At 39.7% G+C, this 21,330-nt stretch overlaps 1 protein-coding gene and 1 long non-coding RNA gene across 4 annotated transcripts in view; one reads left to right on the top strand and one right to left on the bottom strand.

The window, feature by feature from the left end:
• Nucleotides 1–11,072: 11,072 nt before the first annotated feature.
• Nucleotides 11,073–14,624, top strand: LOC132898339 (uncharacterized). The gene is made up of 3 exons (XR_009656491.1): nucleotides 11,073–11,135; nucleotides 11,523–11,626; nucleotides 14,540–14,624. It is a non-coding gene; the product is annotated as an uncharacterized LOC132898339 (long non-coding RNA).
• Nucleotides 14,625–16,174: 1,550 nt separating this feature from the next.
• Nucleotides 16,175–21,330, bottom strand: part of tmem106a (transmembrane protein 106A) — a 19,446-nt gene continuing 14,290 nt past the window's right edge. For 2 of the 3 annotated variants that reach the window (XM_060939872.1, XM_060939874.1), the window contains 5 exons: nucleotides 18,519–18,672; nucleotides 18,042–18,182; nucleotides 17,891–17,970; nucleotides 17,435–17,488; nucleotides 16,175–17,148 (listed from right to left, as the gene is read on the bottom strand). In XM_060939872.1, the coding sequence (XP_060795855.1) occupies nucleotides 17,040–17,148; nucleotides 17,435–17,488; nucleotides 17,891–17,970; nucleotides 18,042–18,182; nucleotides 18,519–18,672 (538 nt within the window). In that variant the 3' untranslated portion in view covers nucleotides 16,175–17,039. The remainder of the gene's footprint in view (nucleotides 17,149–17,434; nucleotides 17,489–17,890; nucleotides 17,971–18,041; nucleotides 18,183–18,518; nucleotides 18,673–21,330) is intronic. The other variant, XM_060939873.1, reaches the window with a different exon arrangement.

Below are 21,330 nucleotides of genomic sequence, written 5' to 3'. Positions count from 1 at the left end.
GAGCACAGAACCCATGTGGATTTAAGTGAAATACTTGAGAAGTTCTGTGGTCAAGACAACGTTTTAAGGTAAGGACACTTGATTATTAATGTTTGCCCACCATGGCTTGTTGTTGACGAAAGGCCCACATGATTTTGCCTTATGCAGCTACTGCTAGCGTCATGCTTTGAACTAGGTTAAGCTCATTTGCGCTAAAGGATGGGTTTATTGAAGGACTTTGATGTAGCTAGTTTCTTTTTAAAAAATCGTATGCTCAAAACAGTATGCCTGTGTTCATCATGTTTAACTTTTTTCCTGATGGAGTGCGTGAAATATTGTTGCAAGTGGTATTTCGATGCAGTCATGTCAAAAAGGCAGTTGAATGCACGGTCTTATTCAAGGAGAAGGAAGACTTGCATGATGCTTGAACATAGATCGGTAAAATAGACCCTAGTAGGACTTGGTTTCGTGTATTTCGGTCTGTAGAGTTATGAGTTTGGCTGCTGTCCATGGTGTTTACGTTTCATGTGGCCGCCGAGCCAAGTACCTTGACTTGCAGTGAATGTTTGTTTTCATGCCGCCGAGCTATTTTTATGTATTTTATTTTTTAAAAGGACTTGTCTGTAGGTGTGTGTTTTATGTTTACAACACATAGGTCTACATTATAGTGCACGCAGGCTTGTGTGGTTATCTCTGGCCATGCCCCTGCGTGAAAGTTACGCAGTATCACTGTCCTGTCCGTGGTAATAATCAGAACCGGCTCTGTAATGATAATGCGCGCGTTCTTCTCTCCCTCTGTGGTCGGATGTGTTGAGCGATGTGAGCGTGGGCCTTGCGTAGCTATGCTGAGCCAAACGTAACCTATCGTAGGCTTCTAGGCTAATTACGCGCTTACACTGTAAATGCTTGACACGTATTGCAAATAAAATAAGAGTGTTTTCCTGGCCAACGGTAAGGGTAGGGTTGACAGGTAGCCTATGAGGGGCCTCAAAAAACCCAGTAGCCCCTGGGCCACGGGTGTTGATAAAGCGCCCCTGCATGTATACTATATCTCCATAATCTAACACTGGCAGAAAAGTGCTCAGTACTAATCTTTTTCTAGCAGTAAAAGGGAAAAAAAAATTTTAAACGGTAATAAAAACCTAATTTAGGACGAAGTTTTTTCAGTATACTCTCTATATGAACTCCAAATGATAACTTGTCATCAAGCCAGATTCCAAGATATTTATAAGAGGTCACCCTCTCAAGTTGAGTGCCGTCTAGTGTTGAAAGAGTATACTCAGGAGAAGAGCGTGCACGATCAAAAATCATGAACTTAGTTTTTTTAGCATTTAACATAAGTTTTAATTTGACAAGTTTCAACTGTAAGGAATTGAATGCATGTTGTAAAGAATCTACTGCTATTTTTAATGATGAGGCAGATGTATAAAGAATTGTATCATCCGCATAAAGGTGGGTTTTTGCTGGGTCTAAACCCATGCACATATCATTTATATAGATAGAAAACAAGATGGGTCCCAAGATTGACCCCTGGGGCACACCTGTTTTGACTGTAAGTAAAGTGGATTTACATTCTCCTATTGCAATACATTGAGTTCTCCCAGTTAAATAATTGGAGAACCAGTTTAAAACAGTGTTACTGAAGCCTATAGCCTGTAATCTATACAGAAGAAGACCATGGTCAACAGCAGAGGTGGGACAAAGTCACTAATGTGCAAGTCACAAGTAAGTCTCAAGTCCTACCACTCAAGTCCGAGTCAAGTCACAAGTCAAGGCACTTTTGACCAAGTCAAGTCCAAGTCCTACCCAAGCCAAGTCGAGTCCAAGTCTCATTTTTTTCCAAGTCCCTAACAAGTCACCATTTATTCTACAGGCAATCAACACATTTTTGATCACAAATGTATTACCTCTCCACACTGCAGTGTATGTCCTCCTTTGCCAGTCACCTTGGATAAAAATGTCTGCTAAATGTAATGTAATGTCAATGATTCATAGAGTCAGCACAAGTAACTACAGTACACCCATTCTTTTCCATTTTAAAATGTTTTACAGCTTGTGCCCCAAGACAATCAAAGAATCTCAGAGGAGACAATGATTAGTTAGTTAACGTTAGTAAAGCATCCTAAATTTTCAGTGAGTTTAGTTTGAGTGAGTCAGTGTACATCTGAGGCTAAGGGTGTGAGAATGAGTGAAAGTATGACCATTTCCTTAAATTTTTTATTGGAAAATTAGTGAGAAATTAAAACAAAATTCTAAACAAAACTAGTACTGGTACTGTGTAACAAAAATCATTTTCTTTTCATTTCATTCATGTCATTTTTCACATAAAAATGCTTTTCATGTGCATTTTAAGACATGAAACTCAAAGTCCAAGCTAACAGATGATCTGTTTACTTTTAGAATCAAAGAATGATTTTCCTTCTGAAGTTAGGCACTGTCCCAACATACAACATGACATGCCTTTAACACAATACAATGTGACTTGAGTACGTTTGTGTGTGTGAGAGAGACCAACTAACTGACAAAAAATTCCGGAAATATCTGTTCTCCACTACTGAGAGAGGGATGTTGCATCCAATGACCAAATCTGTTAGTATTGAATTTGTGATGGCTTTTTGTTGTGGGTGGGTAGCATTGTACTGTGTATCTTTTGCAGTAAGGAATCCAGAAATGGATGGCTGCTCTGTCTCACTTGGGATGATCTTGTTCTTCAGATATTCTGCAAATCTAAACAAGAAAAAAAAATGTAAAATTAGTAGGCCTACTTGTTTTCTGTTTTTAATCATGTAGACATTAACATGTTTTTATCATTTTCAATATCAAAGTCTGAGTTCATTTAATCTGAACATATTTGTTTATACACAGTATAATGTTTAATACAAGCCAGCCAGGATGTTCCCTTAAGCAGTTTAGCTAGACCACAATGCATTCACTAAACACTCGCTAAAATACCGGTAGCCTCAGTAAACACAGAACGTTGTGACGATGTAGCCAGAATCAGAGTCCTCTAGGGCTCTGGCCAGAATGTGAGAATGAAGCCCTGGCAACATTCTAGAGAGCCGTATAATAAAGTAGAATAAACAGTTGTTGTGAATTTCAGAATGTTCAGCGGAATCCTCCAGATCCAAGTTGTGTGCTTTTGGCGAATTTGGTTTCTCACCAGAGACTAATAAATGCACTGGTAAAGCCACGCTATGTAGAGGCATTGTGTGCCCTGTCGTTTGGGTAAGACTGGGATAATGCTTCGCATTGGAGTAGGCTACACTCCAATCTGTCGGGATGTACTGCGCTATAAAACGTCAGCTGAGCTTACATTTTACATAGCCCAAATGGCCCATTATTCACATTGCCTACATGACACCAGAGAGAGGAAGAGAATAGAATTGAATGTCTCTGATGACACGTAATCCCAGCACTAATAACACACATCGCACAGCGTCCACGACTTGGTGCAGTACGTAGCAAACAGTTAAACGCCTGGTTTAACTTGCATTGCTAGTCATCTCGTCTCAGTGGTTTAAATGCCTTTCATGACAAGCACTGACTTTCCCATTGCAAAGAGCGAACTTCTGTTTTACATACTTAGTTTGCAGCCTGGGTAACTGTTTATTTGATTCACGTTTTATCCTTTGCTGTCCGGTTCTTATCATAAGTCTGTGTCGTTCTGACCAGAGCCTTTATAACAATCTTGTAAACGTTCTCTGCTCTGACCAAATCACCACCTTCTGGCTATGCCTTCCCAATGTGTGTTAACTGGTAGCCTAGCCCACATAATCTAACACTAGACTGAACACAAAAGCAATCCAATAAAAAAATCTACTTCACTATTTTATATTCAGCTAAGCAAAACAAATCCTTGACAGCGTTAATATATTAACACATTCCACTTCTAGCCACCAACTAGCCTGTACAGATTCTTGCTAGCTGTAGCCTAGCTTTGTTACTTACTTTTCCTTATGCAGCCTCAGGTGACGAACGAAGTTTGATGTGGTTGACTGGCTGTCCGAAATTGTGGCTCCACATGTTCTGCACGTAGCAATGCGTTTGCCATCTGTATTGGAGTATTCTTTAAATCCAAAGGAAATTACGCGGGGAATCATGTTTTTATCCGTCCGTTCATCATTCAGCGTCATCAATGTTCAGCGTCCTCGTTGCCCATCACTGTTTGGTTTTTCATTTGAACCAGTTGAAGTGCTTGAGTCACACCTAGTGCTAGTGGATTGAGCTGCCGTAGCCTAGGACAAGGAGCTACACCGCATTCAAATAATAACGAGTGTACTTGGATTCAAAATCGGGGGGGGGGAAGAATATTTATACCTGATACGCCAAGTCATTGCAAGCTAAAACTGTCAAGTCCAAGTCAAGTCTCGAGTCAACAGCGTGCAAGTCCGAGTCGAGTTGCAAGTCATTCCTCATCTAGGGATTTCAAGTCTCAAGTCATCAAAATGGTGACTCGAGTCTGACTCGAGTCCATATGTCTGGTCAACAGTATCAAATGCTTCTGTTAAATCTATAAATAGTGCAGCACATGATTTTTTGTTGTCCAGAGCAGTAATTATATCATTTGTAACTGACATTACTGCCGTTATTGTACTATGACTCTGTCTCAAACCAGATTGACTGGGGGACAAAATATTATTATCAGACAAGAAAGTTTTAACTTGTTCGTTTACAATGGATTCAAATAATTTAGCAGTAACAGACAGCCTGGAGATAGGACAGTAATTGTCCAAACAGGAAGGATCACCTCCTTTTAATAATGGAAGAACAAATGCTGACTTCCAGGAATTTGGAATTTCCCCACTGCATAAACTAAGGTTAAAGATAGTTGCAATAAACCCAGCAATTAAGCCTGCAGCCGTCTTTAAAAAATAAGGCTCAATCTGATCTGGCCCGGCAGATTTCTTACAATCCAGGTTCAACAAGGCTTTGTGCACCTAGACAGTGGAAATGAGTGAGAAATTAAAGGTTAGAGGACTATTGACAGTGGAGATTTAACAGTCCCCATAAGTTCCAGTGAGACTAGACTGGGCCTGTACACCAGCATCAATGAAATGTTCATTAAAAGCATCTACTATGTTTTGTTCACCCTTTACATCATTTTGATTGATTTCTAGACACTCGGGTAGAGTGGGTGGCGCCATATCACCAGCAGTTGATTTAACCAGTTTCCAAAATTTTTTAGGATCATTCAAATTCTTATCTATTAGATGAAGGTAATATTCGCTTTTTGCATTTTTTATCAGTCTAGTACATTTGTTTCTCAGTGCTCTGTAATCTTCCCAGTATTTAGTCTCATTACTTATTTTAGCTTTAACCCAGGCAGTGTCTCTTTCCCTGATAATATCTGCTATAGCATTATTGAACCATGGGTTATCTTTACCACTTATTCTAAACTTTCTCATAGGTGCATGCTTATTAATTAAGGACAGAAAAGTGTTTTTAAAAAAGTTCCAAGCACATTCAACATCCACCATTTCATAAACAAGATTTAAGTCGCTATGAAATACATCATGAAGGAAGGCTTGCTCATCAAAACGTTTATAATTCCTTTTAAAACTGTGACTTGGTTTTAGGAAGTTTACAGCTTCTTACACATGCTACTGTACAATGATCACTTATAGCATTACAAAATATTCCAACAGCAGAATATTTATGTGGCGCATTTGTAAGAATGATGTCCAAAAGAGTGGACTTGTCCATACGCTTCGGGTTAAGCCGTGTCGGAGATTGTATCAGCTGTGTAAGATGCGCAACGTCGCAGATGTCCTTGAGTGCATTGGAAGATGGTGACAGCCAGTCCCAATTTAAATCCCCCAAGAGAATAAGTTTGCTGTCGGACAAGTTTTTTAAAGTGTCCAGGAGAAGAGTAGAGGCCTCAGGTAAGGCTGACGGTGGGCGATAACAGCCTACTACCACCAGCTCAGCGCCGCTGGGGAGATTTAATTTTAAGGCTGCGAATTCGAAGGATTTTGGTTTGCTGAGTGATTTGATGAGGGAACAGTTCAAGGTGTTTTTGACGAAGATTGCAACCCCCCCTCCTTTACTTACGCGATCTGATCTAAAAACATTATATCCCCCGATGTGTATCATATCATTCGAGGTTGATGGTTTCAGCCAAGTTTCAGTCAGAACCATGATATCGCATTCAGTCAGCTTTGGCCACAGCCGAATAACGTCAATTTTACCAATTAAGCTGCGCACATTGGCATGAATAAAGCGTAATCCAGAACTATCTTTACGTTCGACTGGGTTTTGAAGTTGTGTCAGCTCAGGGCCCGGGTTGGGGTGAATGTTACCTGATAGGAGTAACAAGAAGATCATCCAAACAGTCCTTGATGGATAGCGGTGTTGGCGGCTTGGTGGTAACCTCCGCCTGTGTTTACAAGCAGCAGAGTTGAGACCAGGTGAACATATCTCTTGCAGTCCATGTCGTTGGTACGGGTTCTCGGTTGACCAACAGAGAGGCCCAGTAATCCAACGAGGTGATGTGAAGTTATGTTCGTTATCCGAATATGACATGGTAGTCGCCTTTGGCAGAGTAATCCATAGGAAAACATTCAGCCCATTGTTAGACACCGACTCCACTGTGGGGGAAACCGGAGCACCCAGAGGAAACCCACGCAGACACAGGGAGAACATGCAAACTCCACACAGAAAGGCCCTCGCCGGCCACAGGGCTCGAACCCAGGACCTTCTTGCTGTGAGGCGACAGCGCTAACCACTACACCACCGTGCTGCCCAGCATCAAACTCAATTTACCAATTTGAAATTATTGCAGCTTAAACACAGCACTTCTGTTATGCCAGCAGTTTGTTAGCTAAATTATACTGATACATTTATGTATTGTTCAAAGTTCTTCCACTATGTTGATACGATATTTTAGTCATATCAGCCAGACCCTACTCAATTAGTACAGTGGGGCAAAAAGGTATTTAGTCAGCCACCAATTGTGCAAGTTCTCCCACTTAAAAAGATGAGAGAGGCCTGTAATTTTCATCATAGGTACACTTCAACTATGAGAGACAGAATGGGGGGAAATAATCCAAGAAATCACATTGTAGGATTTTTAATGAATTAATTGGTAAATTCCTCGTTAAAATAAGTATTTGGTCACCTACAAACAAGCAAGATTTCTGGCTCTCACAGACGTGTAACTTCTTCTGTAAGAGGCTCCTCTGTCCTCCACTCATTACCTGTATTAATGGCACCTGTTTGAACTCGTTATCAGTATAAAAGACATCTGTCCACAACCTCAAACAGTCAAACTCCAAACTCCACTATGGCCAAGACCAAAGAGCTGTCAAAGGACACCAGAAACAAAATTGTAGACCTGCACCAGGCTGGGAAGACTGAATCTGCAATAGGTAAGTAGCTTGGTGTGAAGAAATCAACTGTGGGAGCAATTATTAGAAAATGGAAGACATACAAGACCACTGATAAGCTCCCTCGATCTGGGGCTCCACGCAAGATCTCACCCCGTGGGGTCAAAATGATCACAAGAACGGTGAGCAAAAATCCCAGAACCACACGGGGGACCTAGTGAAAGACTTGCAGAGAGCTGGGACCAAAGTAACAAAGGCTACCATCAGTAACACACTATGCCGCCAGGGACTCAAATCCTGCAGTGCCAGACGTGTCCCCTTGCTTAAGCCAGTACATGTCCAGGCCCATCTGAAGTTTGCAAGAGAGCATTTGGATGATCCAGAAGAGGATTGGGAGAATGTCATATGGTCAGATGAAACCAAAATAGAACTTTTTGGTAAAAACTCAACTTGTCGTGTTTGGAGGAGAAAGAATGCTGAGTTGCATCCAAAGAACATCATACCTACTGTGAAGCATGGGGGTGGAAACATCATGCTTTGGAGCTGTTTTTCTGCAAAGGGACCAGGACGACTGATCCGTGTAAAGGAAAGAATGAATGGGGCCATGTATCGTGAGATTTTGGGTGAAAACCTCCTTCCATCAGCAAGGGCATTGAAGATGAAACGTGGCTGGGTCTTTCAGCATGACAATGATCCCAAACACACCACCCGGGCAACGAAGGAGTGGCTTCATAAGAACCATTTCAAGGTCCTGGAGTGGCCTAGCCAGTCTCCAGATCTCAACCCCACAGAAAATCCTTGGAGGGAGTTGAAAGTCCATGTTGCCCAGCGACAGCCCCAAAACATCACTGCTCTAGAGGAGATCTGCATGGAGGAATGGGCCAAAATACCAGCAACAGTATGTGGAAAACCTTGTGAAGACTTACAGAAAACGTTTGACCTCTGTATTGCCAACAAAGGGTAGATAACAAAGTATTGAGATGAACTTTTGTTATTGACCAAATACTTATTTTCCACCATAATTTGCAAATAAATTCTTTAAAAATCAGACAATGTGATTTTCTGGATTTTTTTTCCTCATTTTATCTCTCATAGTTGAGGTATACCTATGATGAAAATTACAAGCCTCTCTCATCTTTTTAAGTGGGAGAACTTGCACAATTGGTGACTGACTAAATACTTTTTTGCCCCACTGTACTAATTACTAAGTAATAAGAAAAGAATCCATTATTATAGCTAATTTGTATAGCAGCATCTACAACCCCGATTCCAAAAAAGTTGGGACAAAGTACAAATTGTACATAAAAACGGAATGCAATAATTTACAAATCTCAAAAACTGATATTGTATTCACAATAGAACATAGACAACATATCAAATGTCGAAAGTGAGACATTTTGAAATTTCATGCCAAATATTGGCTCATTTGAAATTTCATGACAGCAACACATCTCAAAAAAGTTGGGACAGGGGCAATAAGAAGCTGGAAAAGTTAAAGGTACAAAAAAGGAACAGCTGGAGGACCAAATTGCAACTCATTAGGTCAATTGGCAATAGGTCATTAACATGACTGGGTATAAAAAGAGCATCTTGGAGTGGCAGCGGCTCTCAGAAGTAAAGATGGGAAGAGGATCACCAATCCCCCTAATTCTGCGCCGACAAATAGTGGAGCAATATCAGAAAGGAGTTCGACAGTGTAAAATTGCAAAGAGTTTGAACATATCATCGACAGTGCATAATATCATCAAAAGATTCAGAGAATCTGGAAGAATCTCTGTGCGTAAGGGTCAAGGCCGGAAAACCATACTGGGTGCCCGTGATCTTCGGGCCCTTAGATGGCACTGCATCACATACAGGCATGCTTCTGTATTGGAAATCACAAAATGGGCTCAGGAATATTTCCAGAGAACATTATCTGTGAACACAATTCACCGTGCCATCCACCGTTGCCAGCTAAAACTCTATAGTTCAAAGAAGAAGCCGTATCTAAACATGATCCAGAAGCGCAGATGTCTTCTCTGGCCCAAGGCTCATTTAAAATGGACTGTGGCAAAGTGGAAAACTGTTCTGTGGTCAGACAAATCAAAATTTGAAGTTCTTTATGGAAATCAGGGACGCCGTGTCATTCGGACTAAAGAGGAGAAGGACGACCCAAGTTGTTATCAGTGCTCAGTTCAGAAGCCTGCATCTCTGATGGTATGGGGTTGCATTAGTGCGTGTGGCATGGGCAGCTTACACATCTGGAAAGACACCATCAATGCTGAAAGATATATCCAGGTTCTAGAGCAACATATGCTCCCATCCAGACGACGTCTCTTTCAGGGAAGACCTTGTATTTTCCAACATGACAATGCCAAACCACACACTGCGTCAATTACAGCATCATGGCTGCGTAGAAGAAGGGTCCGGGTACTGAACTGGCCAGCCTGCAGTCCAGATCTTTCACCCATAGAAAACATTTGGCGCATCATAAAACGGAAGATACGACAAAAAAGACCTAAGACAGTTGAGCAACTAGAATCCTACATTAGACAAGAATGGGTTAACATTCCTATCCCTAAACTTGAGCAACTTGTCTCCTCAGTCCCCAGACGTTTACAGACTGTTGTAAAGAGAAAAGGGGATGTCTCACAGTGGTAAACATGGCCTTGTCCCAACTTTTTTGAGATGTGTTGTTGTCCATGAAATTTAAAATCACCTAATTTTTCTCTTTAAATGATACATTTTCTCAGTTTAAACATTTGATATGTCATCTATGTTCTATTCTGAATAAAATATGGAATTTTGAAACTTCCACATCATTGCATTCCGTTTTTATTTACAATTTGTACTTTGTCCCAACTTTTTTGGAATCGGGGTTGTAGAGCTCAGGTAATGAAATGAGAAAATAAATGATAGTTGTTGTATATGGGGAGTGTAACAAGTTAAAATGCACAAAAAAAGATATTAAATCCCATTATACAAGGTTAGTCAAAATTATGTTAACACTTAAATTGTAGAAACCATTTATTCACAAAACATACATCATATGTGCAAGATGATTTACAGGATGGTCTCAACCTGTTCACCATCGTGTTCAACACACAAAAAGCAGCGAGCAACAGTACCATTTAAATCCCGGACACCCATTTAGCAGGGAATAGATGATACCACAATCCTTATTCTGTCCTTGAGGTCATTGATATCACAAACTTTCCTGCTATACATGCACTCCTTCACAATACCACATAACCAGAAATCACAGGGCACCAAATCAGGGGAGTGTGGAAGCCACGTCAATGGTCCACCATGACCTATCCATCGACCTGGAAATGCGTGGTCGAGATAAGCACAAACAGTACGGCCAAAATGCAGCAGTGTGCCATCCTGTTGGAAATACCCCGCCACAGATTTGTCGTGGAAGTTCATCAATGGCGTACTGCTGCACCATCTGTAAGTAGATGTCTGACGTCATTGTTAGGGTGTCAAAAAAGTAGGGCCCAGTTACGCCAGCAGTGGTCATGGCGCACCACACATTCAGGAGAAAAATAATCCATTAGTGTTAACATAATTTTGATATTTCAGTTATTGCTAGATATTTCAGTTATTGTTTGTTTGCTTGTTTTAAAATATAAAAGCTGATCAGTGTGGATCTCTGGGACTGTGTGCTAACATTGGTACAATGTTTCTTCATGATATATTCATTGGATTTTGTGACATCGCGCTTGCTGTGTTACTCGTTCCTGTGTTTTGCAGAAAAGTTGCTAGGGAACACAAGCCATCAGACGTCACTGCAGCTTTGAGGTCAGTGTGGTCTGAAGTGTGTGCAGTCTCTGCAAGGGGCTGATGTTGGTAAGTTTCATGCTTCTAACAACTTACCAGCTTACTAAAGAAGATGGCAGTCTGCATTGCATGCTCATTTCTTAATTTAGACCTACTTATTCTTACAAGGGTTGCAGTGTTTTATCTGCTGGCTATAAAATTAGTATAACAGCCTTCATGTGACGGAAGTCAGCTAGATAGAAACATTTTGATTCTGATATAGAATTCCTGTAGATGAATGAAAAACCTTTCTCATGGGTATGGGAAATTAGCAGATAACAAAAATCCAGTCTTTTTTTTTTTTTTTTTGCCCTATCAGTGGACACTTCTCACCGTTTGAGCTTGAATTACATTAATCAGGAAAGGAAAGCTCTCATGTTACGTTCTGCTGACTGGTCACATAAATCTCTTTCTCAGGTCTTTCATCGGGGTGTAAAATGTCAGCAATGCACTGGGAGGCTCGCCGCCGGCAAAGCGTGCTGGATCGCAGGATGGCCACCAGAGCCAAGCAGGGTCTCACAGTAAGCTGTCTACTTACATACAGTACCAGTCAAAACATTGGATGCACCTTCTAATTCTATGGTTTTCTTCTCATCTCATTATCTCTAGCCGCTTTATCCTTCTACAGGGTCGCAGGCAAGCTGGAGCCTATCCCAGCTGACTACGGGCGAAAGGCGGGGTACACCCTGGACAAGTCGCCAGGTCATCACAGGGCTGACACATAGACACAGACAACCATTCACATTCACACCTACGGTCAATTTAGAGTCACCAGTTAACCTAACCTGCATGTCTTTGGACTGTGGGGGAAACCGGAGCACCCGGAGGAAACCCACGCGGACACGGGGAGAACATGCAAACTCCACACAGAAAGGCCCTCGCCGGCCCCGGGGCTCAAACCCAGGACCTTCTTGCTGTGAGGCGACAGCGCTAACCACTACACCACCGTGCCGCCATGGTTTTCTTTATTTTTATTAATTAAAAGACACGTCATGTCTTAAAGTAATGATGGACTGTTGTTTCTCTTTACTTAGTTGAGTGGTTCTGGACATAATATGGATTACTTCAGTTGTGGAATATAGCTATTTACTGTATTTTTATTATTAACTACTTACTGTTTGATCTCAACCACATTAAGAAGGCAAGAAATTCCACTAATTAACTTTTGATGAGGCACACCTGTTAATTGAAAAGTATTCCAGGTGACTACCTCATGAACCTGGTTAAGATAATGCCAATAGTGTGCAAAGTGTCATCAATGTAAACGGTGGCTACTTTGAAGAATCTAAATTATAAAACATATTTAGTTTAAAACTTTTTTTGTTTACCAAATACAGTGCCTTGCAAAAGTATTCATCCCCCTTGGTGTTTGTCCTGTTTTGTCACATTACAAGGTGGAATTAAAATGGATTTTTGGAGGGTTAGCACCATTTGATTTACACAACATGCCTACCATTTTAAAGGTGCAAATTGTTTTTTATTGTGACACAAACAATAATTAAGATGAAAAAACAGAAATCTGAAGTGTGCATAAGTATTCACCCCCCAACATCAATACTTTGTAGAGCCACCTTTTGCTGCAATTACAGCTGCAAGTCTCTTGGGGTATGTCTCTATTAGCTTAGCACATCTAGCCACTGAGATTTTTGCCCATTCCTCAAGCCAAAACTGCTCCAACTCCTTCAAGTTAGATGGGTTGCGTTGGTGGACAGCAATCTTCAAGTTATGCCACAGATTCTCAGTTGGATTGAGGTCTGGGCTTTGATTAGGTCATTCCAAGACATTTAAATGTTTCCCTTTAAACCACTCCAGTGTAGCTTTAGCAGTCTGTTTAGGGTCATTGTCCTGCTGGACCATGAACCTTTGTCCCAGTCTGAAACCTCTGGCCGACTCAAACAGGTTTTCCTCCAGAATTGCTCTGTATTTAGTGCCATCCATCTTTCCTTCAGTCCTGACCAGGTTTCCTGTCCCTGCAGATGAAAAACATCCCCACAGCATGATGTTGCCACCACCATGCTTCATTGTCGGGATGGTGTTCTCAGGGTGTTGAGTTTGCACTACACATAGCATTTCCCATGATGGCCAAAAAGTTCAATTTTTGTCTCATTTGACCAGAGAATGTTCTTCCATGTGTTTGGGGAGTCTGCCACAAGCTGTTGGGCAAACTCCAAATGTGATTTTTTAAGCAGTTACTTTTTTTCTGGCCACTCTTCCATCAAGCCCCACTCTGTTATCTGCTAATACTCTCCCATCTCCACTGTGGATCTTTGCAGCTCCTTCAGTGTTATCTTTGGTGTCTTTATTGCATCTCTGATTAATGCCCTCCTTGCCTAGTCTGTGAGTTTTGGTGGGCGGCCTTCTCTTGTCAGGTTTGTAGTGGTGCCATGTTCTTTCCATTTTGCTATAATGGATTTAATGGTGCTCCCTGGGATATTCAAAGTTTTGGATATTTTTTAGAACCCAACCCTGATCTATACTTCTCCACAACTTTGTCTCTGACCTATTTGGAGTGCGCCTTGGTTTTCATGTTAATTGGTTAGTAGTGTTGCAGAGTCAGGGTCCTTCCAGAACAGGTTGATTTATACAGACATCATGTGACAGATCATGTGACACTTTGATTGCACACAGGTGGATCTTAATCAACTAATTACGTGAGTTATGAAGTGAATTGGTTGGACCAGCTCTTATTTAGGGGTTTCATACGAAAAGGGGTGAATACTTATGCACATTCCAGATTTCTGTTTTTTCATCTTGTTTGCATCACAATAAAAAACAATGTGCACCTTTAAAGTGGTAGGCATGTTGTGTAAATCAAATGGTGCTAACCCTCCAAAAATCCATTTTAATTTCAGCTTGTAATGCAATAAAACAGGACAAATACCAAAGGGGATGAATACTTTTGCAAGGCACTGTAATTCCATATGTAATTTCATCGTTTTGATGTCTTCAGTCTTGTTCTACAATGTAGAAAATAGTCAAAATACAGAAAAATCTATGAATGAGTAGGGGTGTCCAAACTTTTGACTGGTACTGTCGTCCAATCCTGTACTTCTAATGTAGATCTGCAGTCTGCACAATGCTATCAAACATGCATTACTTTTTAACTATGTCATGTCTGTAGCCCAAACATAAAAAGTAAAAATGAAATGAGGACATGAAATATAGCTTCACTAATTTATTATATATAAGTGGAATAGTTTGCTCAATTTCGTATGTCCTGAATATTCATGTAGGGCTGTGCACGACTCTACAGTATAGTCACTTCCAATCAAGTTTATATATAGAGCTCCTTTAAACAACAGACATTTTCACAGAGCAGTTTTAGAGCTTTATTTTACTTTTACTTTTTTATATTTGCTCCCTTATGTAATGACTGATGTCATGTGTTTGTATTTAAGTCTACTCGCGATTTCTATTATTTGCTCATGCTGTAGGAAGACAGACAGAAGCAAGGTACTACAGAAGAGGGCCCAAGGGAGACAAATCTAACACCCTCAGTATCAGCAGTGAACACAGAACCCCTGGGTATGCCAAGCATGCAAATACAACACACAGTCTGGTTTCTCACTGTTGCTGGACTCTGTTATCATAAACCAGCTGTACTTTTATAGTTATTTATTACCTTGGTTAGTACATATACTATCCTCCATAATTTCTGGCACTCATCATGAAAATTAGTAAAAAAAAAAAAGTAATATACTGTAAAAAGAGAGAGAGATGCAGTAAGTGACGTCAAACATGCATGGGTATTGTATTATTTTATGTAAACATGTTTTTGCAAACCAAAAAAAAAAATTAAAAAAAAAAAACAGCAGCAAACATTAGTGCTACAAAACACTGGTTTCATAATTAATGGCACCCTTACAGTTTGTACTTTGCAATGCCTGCCCTGGGGACAATAATAGCACTCCAAGTATCTTCCTGTAATGTTTAACAAGATTGGCGACATTTATAGAGGGGTGCTGGTCCACTCTGATATTCATAATATTTCAAGTTCCTTTTTATTGTTTGGTTTGTGCATGTGTACTTTCCATTCAGACCACAGACTTTCAGGAAGATTCAAATGTGGAGACTGAGACTGACAAGTGCTGTATGTTTAGCTGTTGAATGCTCTATCTATGGCCAAATCTTAACTTCCCATCCATGTTTTTGGTTTGAAATACCCTTGGAATTCAGAATTCATGATGTTCAACAATCTTCCCCTTTCATATTTTACAATAGGATAAGATTCAAGATGTTTGTCATATACACAATAACAGACACAGCGGTTTATTATAACAGCTTCTGTCACCAAGCATACTGATGGTGTGCATGACTAAAATGTTTGATTTGGTCTCATCTGATCACAACATGTGACGTGAATTGTAATTCTAATACATTTTGGGGAAGTTCAGGCAGTGTATTCGGCAATGCATTGTCATTTTGCAACATTTCCAACCATCTTGATGCTAAACTACAGGGATTTTTACATGTACAGTATGTAACCCAGGGAAACAGGACATACTTAAAGGCAACAACAGCTCAGGAATCTGAGAATGACAATTTGTTTGCATATTTGCATTTAAAATATTCTTAGGGGCGTTAATCCATCCATCCATTATCTGTAGCTGCTTATCCTGTTCTACAGGGTCGCAGGCAAGCTGGAGCCTATCCCAGCTGACTATGGGCGAGAGGCAGGGTACACCCTGGACAAGTCGCCAGGTTGGGGTGTTAATGCTATTCTTAAAAAGTACTTTGAACGAGAATGATTTTGTTAGAACAAATATAGTTTCTCCTGTTATGAGTGGTTAAATGTTAATTGCTGTGTATAACGTTAATGTTTCTTGTTAGTTTTTTTTCTCAGTAATTCTGGAGAGCACTGTATCACACTTTCTTTAAAGTCAGCCTGGTTATTGTCTTTGAGTATGGTGAAACACAACTTCACTACTCCAACTAACAGACTCACGGCCAAATAAACCCCCATGATGTGTTTTGTCTTTTTGAACCCCTAGTGATTGATAAAAGGCTCGTCTGCCATTGTCAACCTGTAAAAGAGCAATACAGCACCAAGATTGAAAACAGATACACGGTGAGATTTATCATCACTTGTTTTATGTTGTTTTCAGAAAGGCTATGATGACAGAATTAGAATTGGTGAATCATTAATTATCGATCTTTTGAGGGCTATATAAAACATTCATCCTTGAGAGAGCTGATTAACTGTAATTCAATACCACAGATTTAAATGATGTGATGCATTTAATTAATATCTTCAACAGGTTTTTCATAACTGGCAAAAGCAAGGCAATGTCCTTACAAAATGCTGGATGTTTTGTTTGTTCAGTCCACACAGTATTCCCAACAGTGGTGACGTGGATGACCAATCTCACTGCTGTTCCAGGGCCCATGTTAATACGTGGTAACATGATGTAATACAGAAGTGACTATTAAAAATAAAAAACACAGTCTGTCTTGAGCCTACTAAAATGTTTTACTAATAAGGAAGAAACTATTAAATATGAATCAGTCTTATTCATTTCAGTGTGTGCGCCCTTATTTTTGGCTAGCTTCCCTTGGAATGTTTTTTTTAACTATGTACAAAACTACTTATTTAATTGCTAAGTGCAAATCAAAGTAAACGGCATAACATTTTTACATTTCAAATTTATTTCAATGTGCAAATCTTGCAATCGACTGGCGCCCCATCCTGGCTGCATTCCCACCTCACGCCCAGTGTTCCCAGGATCCACTGCAATCCTGACCAGGATAAAGTGTTTACTGAAGATGAATGAATGAATGGTGTAAATCTTAACCATATGTCTAAGCTACTCTGTGAATACATTTAACAATTGCTAATAATCACTGAATTCCAACTGTTTGCTTTTAAGATCAACTTATCAAGCTTCCCTTTGGTTTCTAAGGTTACTTGTCATTATATGCAGTATGTCAGCAAAGTTATGCAAAAGGATGAGGAACGGTACTGTTTCTTCCGCAATCTATATACTCAAACGTATCCAGTGACAGCTGCTCCTCATACGACAGGTAGGAGGATTTTAAAGTCATTCTGTGGAGAACAGACAATCACAACTTGTGTGTTTATTGCAAGCATGTCGCAGTTCACATGCTACCACATTTATTGTTTTATACCACTCTACTACTTTACTTCTACATATGTGAGCACAGAATATGCAGTAATTTATAAAGTGCCCAGCTATATAAGTTCTAAAACAACAACAACAAAAAAAAAAATTAGTAAATCATCCACCAGCAGGAAAGTCCAAATTCAAAGAGTATGTGAGAGTCTGTGCATGAATTCAACTTGCATGAAACAAAAAAAAATGGATACTTACTGCAAATGTACATACAAGGTGTGAGGCCGGATGACATTTGTCTGGCAGTAACCACTGTGGAAAAGTGTATTTTTTTTTTAATAACAAAAGAATCACAGACACAGGAATGTAGAATTAAAAAAAAAAAACACCAAAGAAACAAAGAAATAAATGCTGGGCTTAGAAGGTACACTCTAGAACTGAGATTTGAGGTTTGAGTCTCCATTGTGTGATTTAGCTTTCCAACTTTCGGATAATAGATGCTGGTTTATATCAGTATGTTTCCCACTAGCTGTACCTGGGCTAAACATTTACTACAAAGAGCAATTGTGTTCTTTGCTGAAACACCGAAACACTCTGACACCACCAGCAGCCTGAGAATGTGACCGCTTTGTTTGTGTGTGTGTGTGTGTGTGTGTGTGTAATATTATAAACACTATTTTCATAAATACATATTTATCAATAAAGAATACTTACACCAGGCCATCATCTGTGATGGTGATATTACTCACAACACTAAACTGCAGAAGGAAAAAAGGGATACAGAAAAAAAAAATCTGTACTTGGTTTAAGCAAACATTTTCTGAACTATATTGAACTTTAAGACTGATAAACTTGGAAAGCCTACCGTTTTATGTAAGCGTGGGGGAACTGTGGTCACATTTGCAATCTTGGTCTTCCCAACTACAATTTCATTAATCAGGACTTGTAGATCCAGATCATGAACCTTAGTGCTGACAAAGTTGTTATTGCTGATGTTTAATTTGTTCTACAAAACGGACAGCAGATTGTTAGTGGCCTAAAAATGGTTATAGTAAAAACAGTAAAACAGCAACAGTCCTGTGTTACTACATTTCTGTATGATACTGTATAGCTCAGTGAAGAATTAAAGTACAATGAGCAGACAAAAACTTGAACAGGTATTGGATTATAATCAGGTAAGTCACTTTATGCTAGAATTAGAGGAATGCAGATTCATTAGATGAGTGAACAGAATAATTATTTACGTTGAAGATTATGCTCTGTAATGGCAGTAATGTTATGCAAAAGCTGCCTTGTAGAAGTGACATTTTGGGGACTTTGTAAATAAACTAAAATCACATACTGTGATCAAAATCTGAACAGTTTGGGGTGTGAAATAGACGAGGGAGGACTGGAGAGTTACAGGAGACAGGACCAAGCTCCGAGGGAAGAGGAAGAACAGGAACAGGAAACAGATCAGAAGACACAACACAACCGAGATACACACATACAGCTTCCTGCAAGAACAATATGCATTATTATTCTCTTTTTGCCAAATACAAAAAGCACATTGCTTATAACACGTTTATCAGAATCAAAATCAGAAATACTTTAATCATCCCGAAGGGAAATTGAGTACATCTGCAGTTGCTTACACTCAAGTAGAGAAAAGAAATTACAATATTAAACAGATATGTAAAACCTATGAAATATTTAAAAATATATTAAAAATAATATGTACAAAATAGATTTTTTTTAAATGTCAAACGTAAACCATATATATTGCATATAAATAGCTGTGTGGAAGGAAAAATAGCCATGCAGATGGAATAAAGAAAGTTATTGCAAAATTATTGTTACAATTATTGCACATAAGTAATAAATAATGGCTATGGTACGTCAACATTTTTACACTAGTATTGCACATTGAGTGAGGTATTGAATAGTTATATTATGTAATTATTGAATCTAGGTACAATATGGATGGATGTAGTACAGTGGAATTATTACACAGGTGCACTATTGAATAGTCCATTGTCTACCGAGTATCTGAGCCTCTGAAGGAGAGGCTGAAAAGTTTGATAGCCACGAGCAGGAATAACCTCCTGTGACACTCAGTGGTATATTTTGGGGAAATGAGCCCTTCACTGAAAGTACTCCTTTGATTGGCCAGCATGTTACGGAGTGGGTGGGAGGCATTGTCCAGGATGATATGCAGTTTAGCCAGCTTCTTCCTCTCAGACACTCTCCAAATAGTCTAGCTCCACTCCCTCAATGTCACCAGCCTTGCGGATCAGGGGTAGGTTTCCTGAAAGCCTCTTAAGGCTAAGCGCGTCTTTAACTGCCTCTTAAGAACCATCATTAAGCTAACGTGGTTTTCCCAAACACTCAGTACGTTTACATGCACATCCAAATCGAGCTGCTGTTGGTAATCGAGCAAAGGGTCCCAGCAGGGGTGCCAGAGAAATCCAATCCTACATGCACACAAGGAAATCGAGCTATTGTGTGAGGTACATTGTGCACCTGAGCCACAGGTGGAGCTACACGCCCCATCGTGTTGGTACACTTCCGGTTGTCGTCATGAAGAAGAGCTATTCAAGAGTATAAACAAAGTTATCAGTTCCGTGTTCACAAGAAGAGTGTTTGTAGTTTGTATGTACGAACAGAAGTGTTCCTAATAAAATGGCCACTAAGTTGAAGTTGATCTGAAGTGTCATGCCGACCGAGGGCTGTTTTTTTTTTTTTTTTCCCCCCGACCGAGGCTGTTGTGTTTCCCGCTTGTGGTCTCGTCACTCGTCACTTCCGGAAGGGGCAGTGCTGAAGTAAGGAGCTTGACTACGTAGCTCGATAGGGTTTACATGCACTAAGTAGCTCGGCAAAAATCGCATAATCTAGGTCGTGTAGCTCGATTACGAGAAATCAAGTTTGGTTCAATTTCAGCCTAGCTAAGGTGTTTCCATGCCATTTAGAACTTCGATTTCAGTCGAGCAACGGCAGAAATTCGATTTTCTCTATGTGCATGTAAACGCACTCACTGTCGTAGCCAAAGTAGTCCTTTAGTTCACTCTTAACTTACGATGGATCTGGATCACTCTTCCATAATATAATAAATTATTATAAATTATATATAATATTATATATAATTAATTATATATAATAAATTATTATAAATTATTTTTCTTGTACAATGCAAGTACATCAAGTTAATTATTAAATAAATATACACAAAATATTAATATATTTTAAGTTTTTATGGAATTACATATGGATATTGTAATGTCACATTGATATCGCTACATTTTAATCAAATTTAACTCTATTACGCAAGTGATTATCAGATTTAGTGTCATCAACGAGACAAATTTCTGCATCTGTGTGTGTGTGTGTGTGTGTGTGTGTGTGTGTGTGTGTGTGTGTGTATTTGGGATTGTGAACACCAGTTAAAATAATCATGGCTGCACTCCAGCGAATCCACTCCAAAGCTCCACTTGTCTGGACAGCAGATCTAGTTTTACGTTTAAGGCCCATCCAATCCTGATGGTGCCATTCCCTTTGGTCATGCAGGTCTGGGAGCAACTGAAGCCGCTCCTTCTCAATGTTGAGCAGCTCCCAGCTGCACTGACACTCTCGGCCAGCTGAACTCTACCTGTCTACAACCTGGGAAGTGGTCAGCCGAGAGGGTCCAGGGGATGAGAAGGCAGTGGGGCCATGGGGAGTGGTGAGGCACTGCGGTCTGGGGAGGGGGCAGGTGATGGGGTAGATACTGTACCTCCTTCATCCGCCAAATACCACTCAACTGCATGCCGATTTATAAGGGATATTAAGCTTTTAATTGGGTAACAATGAAATGAGCAAGCACAAGGAAAACATTTTACTCAATTATTGAGCTTATTATTTGCTCATTCTTTCATGTGAACGTTTGTTCATTAAATAAAAAAAAACACCCTTGGAATTAAAAAAAAAAAAGTCATTGTCCAAACATGCACAATATTTTAAATTAATTACCACATTATATATGTAATGCTTAATGACGATACAATATATTTAACACGTTTTAAGCACTTTATTTCATTGTTTTTTTATTAAATATGAACACCATGTGACCTCATCCACTGGATTTAGCAACTATTAATGCCTTTAGCAAGGACACATGCTGCAAAGTAGTTCTTAAGACT

Source organism: Neoarius graeffei, chromosome 14, assembly GCF_027579695.1.
Source record: "Neoarius graeffei isolate fNeoGra1 chromosome 14, fNeoGra1.pri, whole genome shotgun sequence".
NCBI lineage: Eukaryota > Metazoa > Chordata > Actinopteri > Siluriformes > Ariidae > Neoarius > Neoarius graeffei.
The sequence above is the reverse complement of the archived record's forward strand: the minus strand, read 5'-3'. Positions and strand labels throughout refer to the sequence as shown.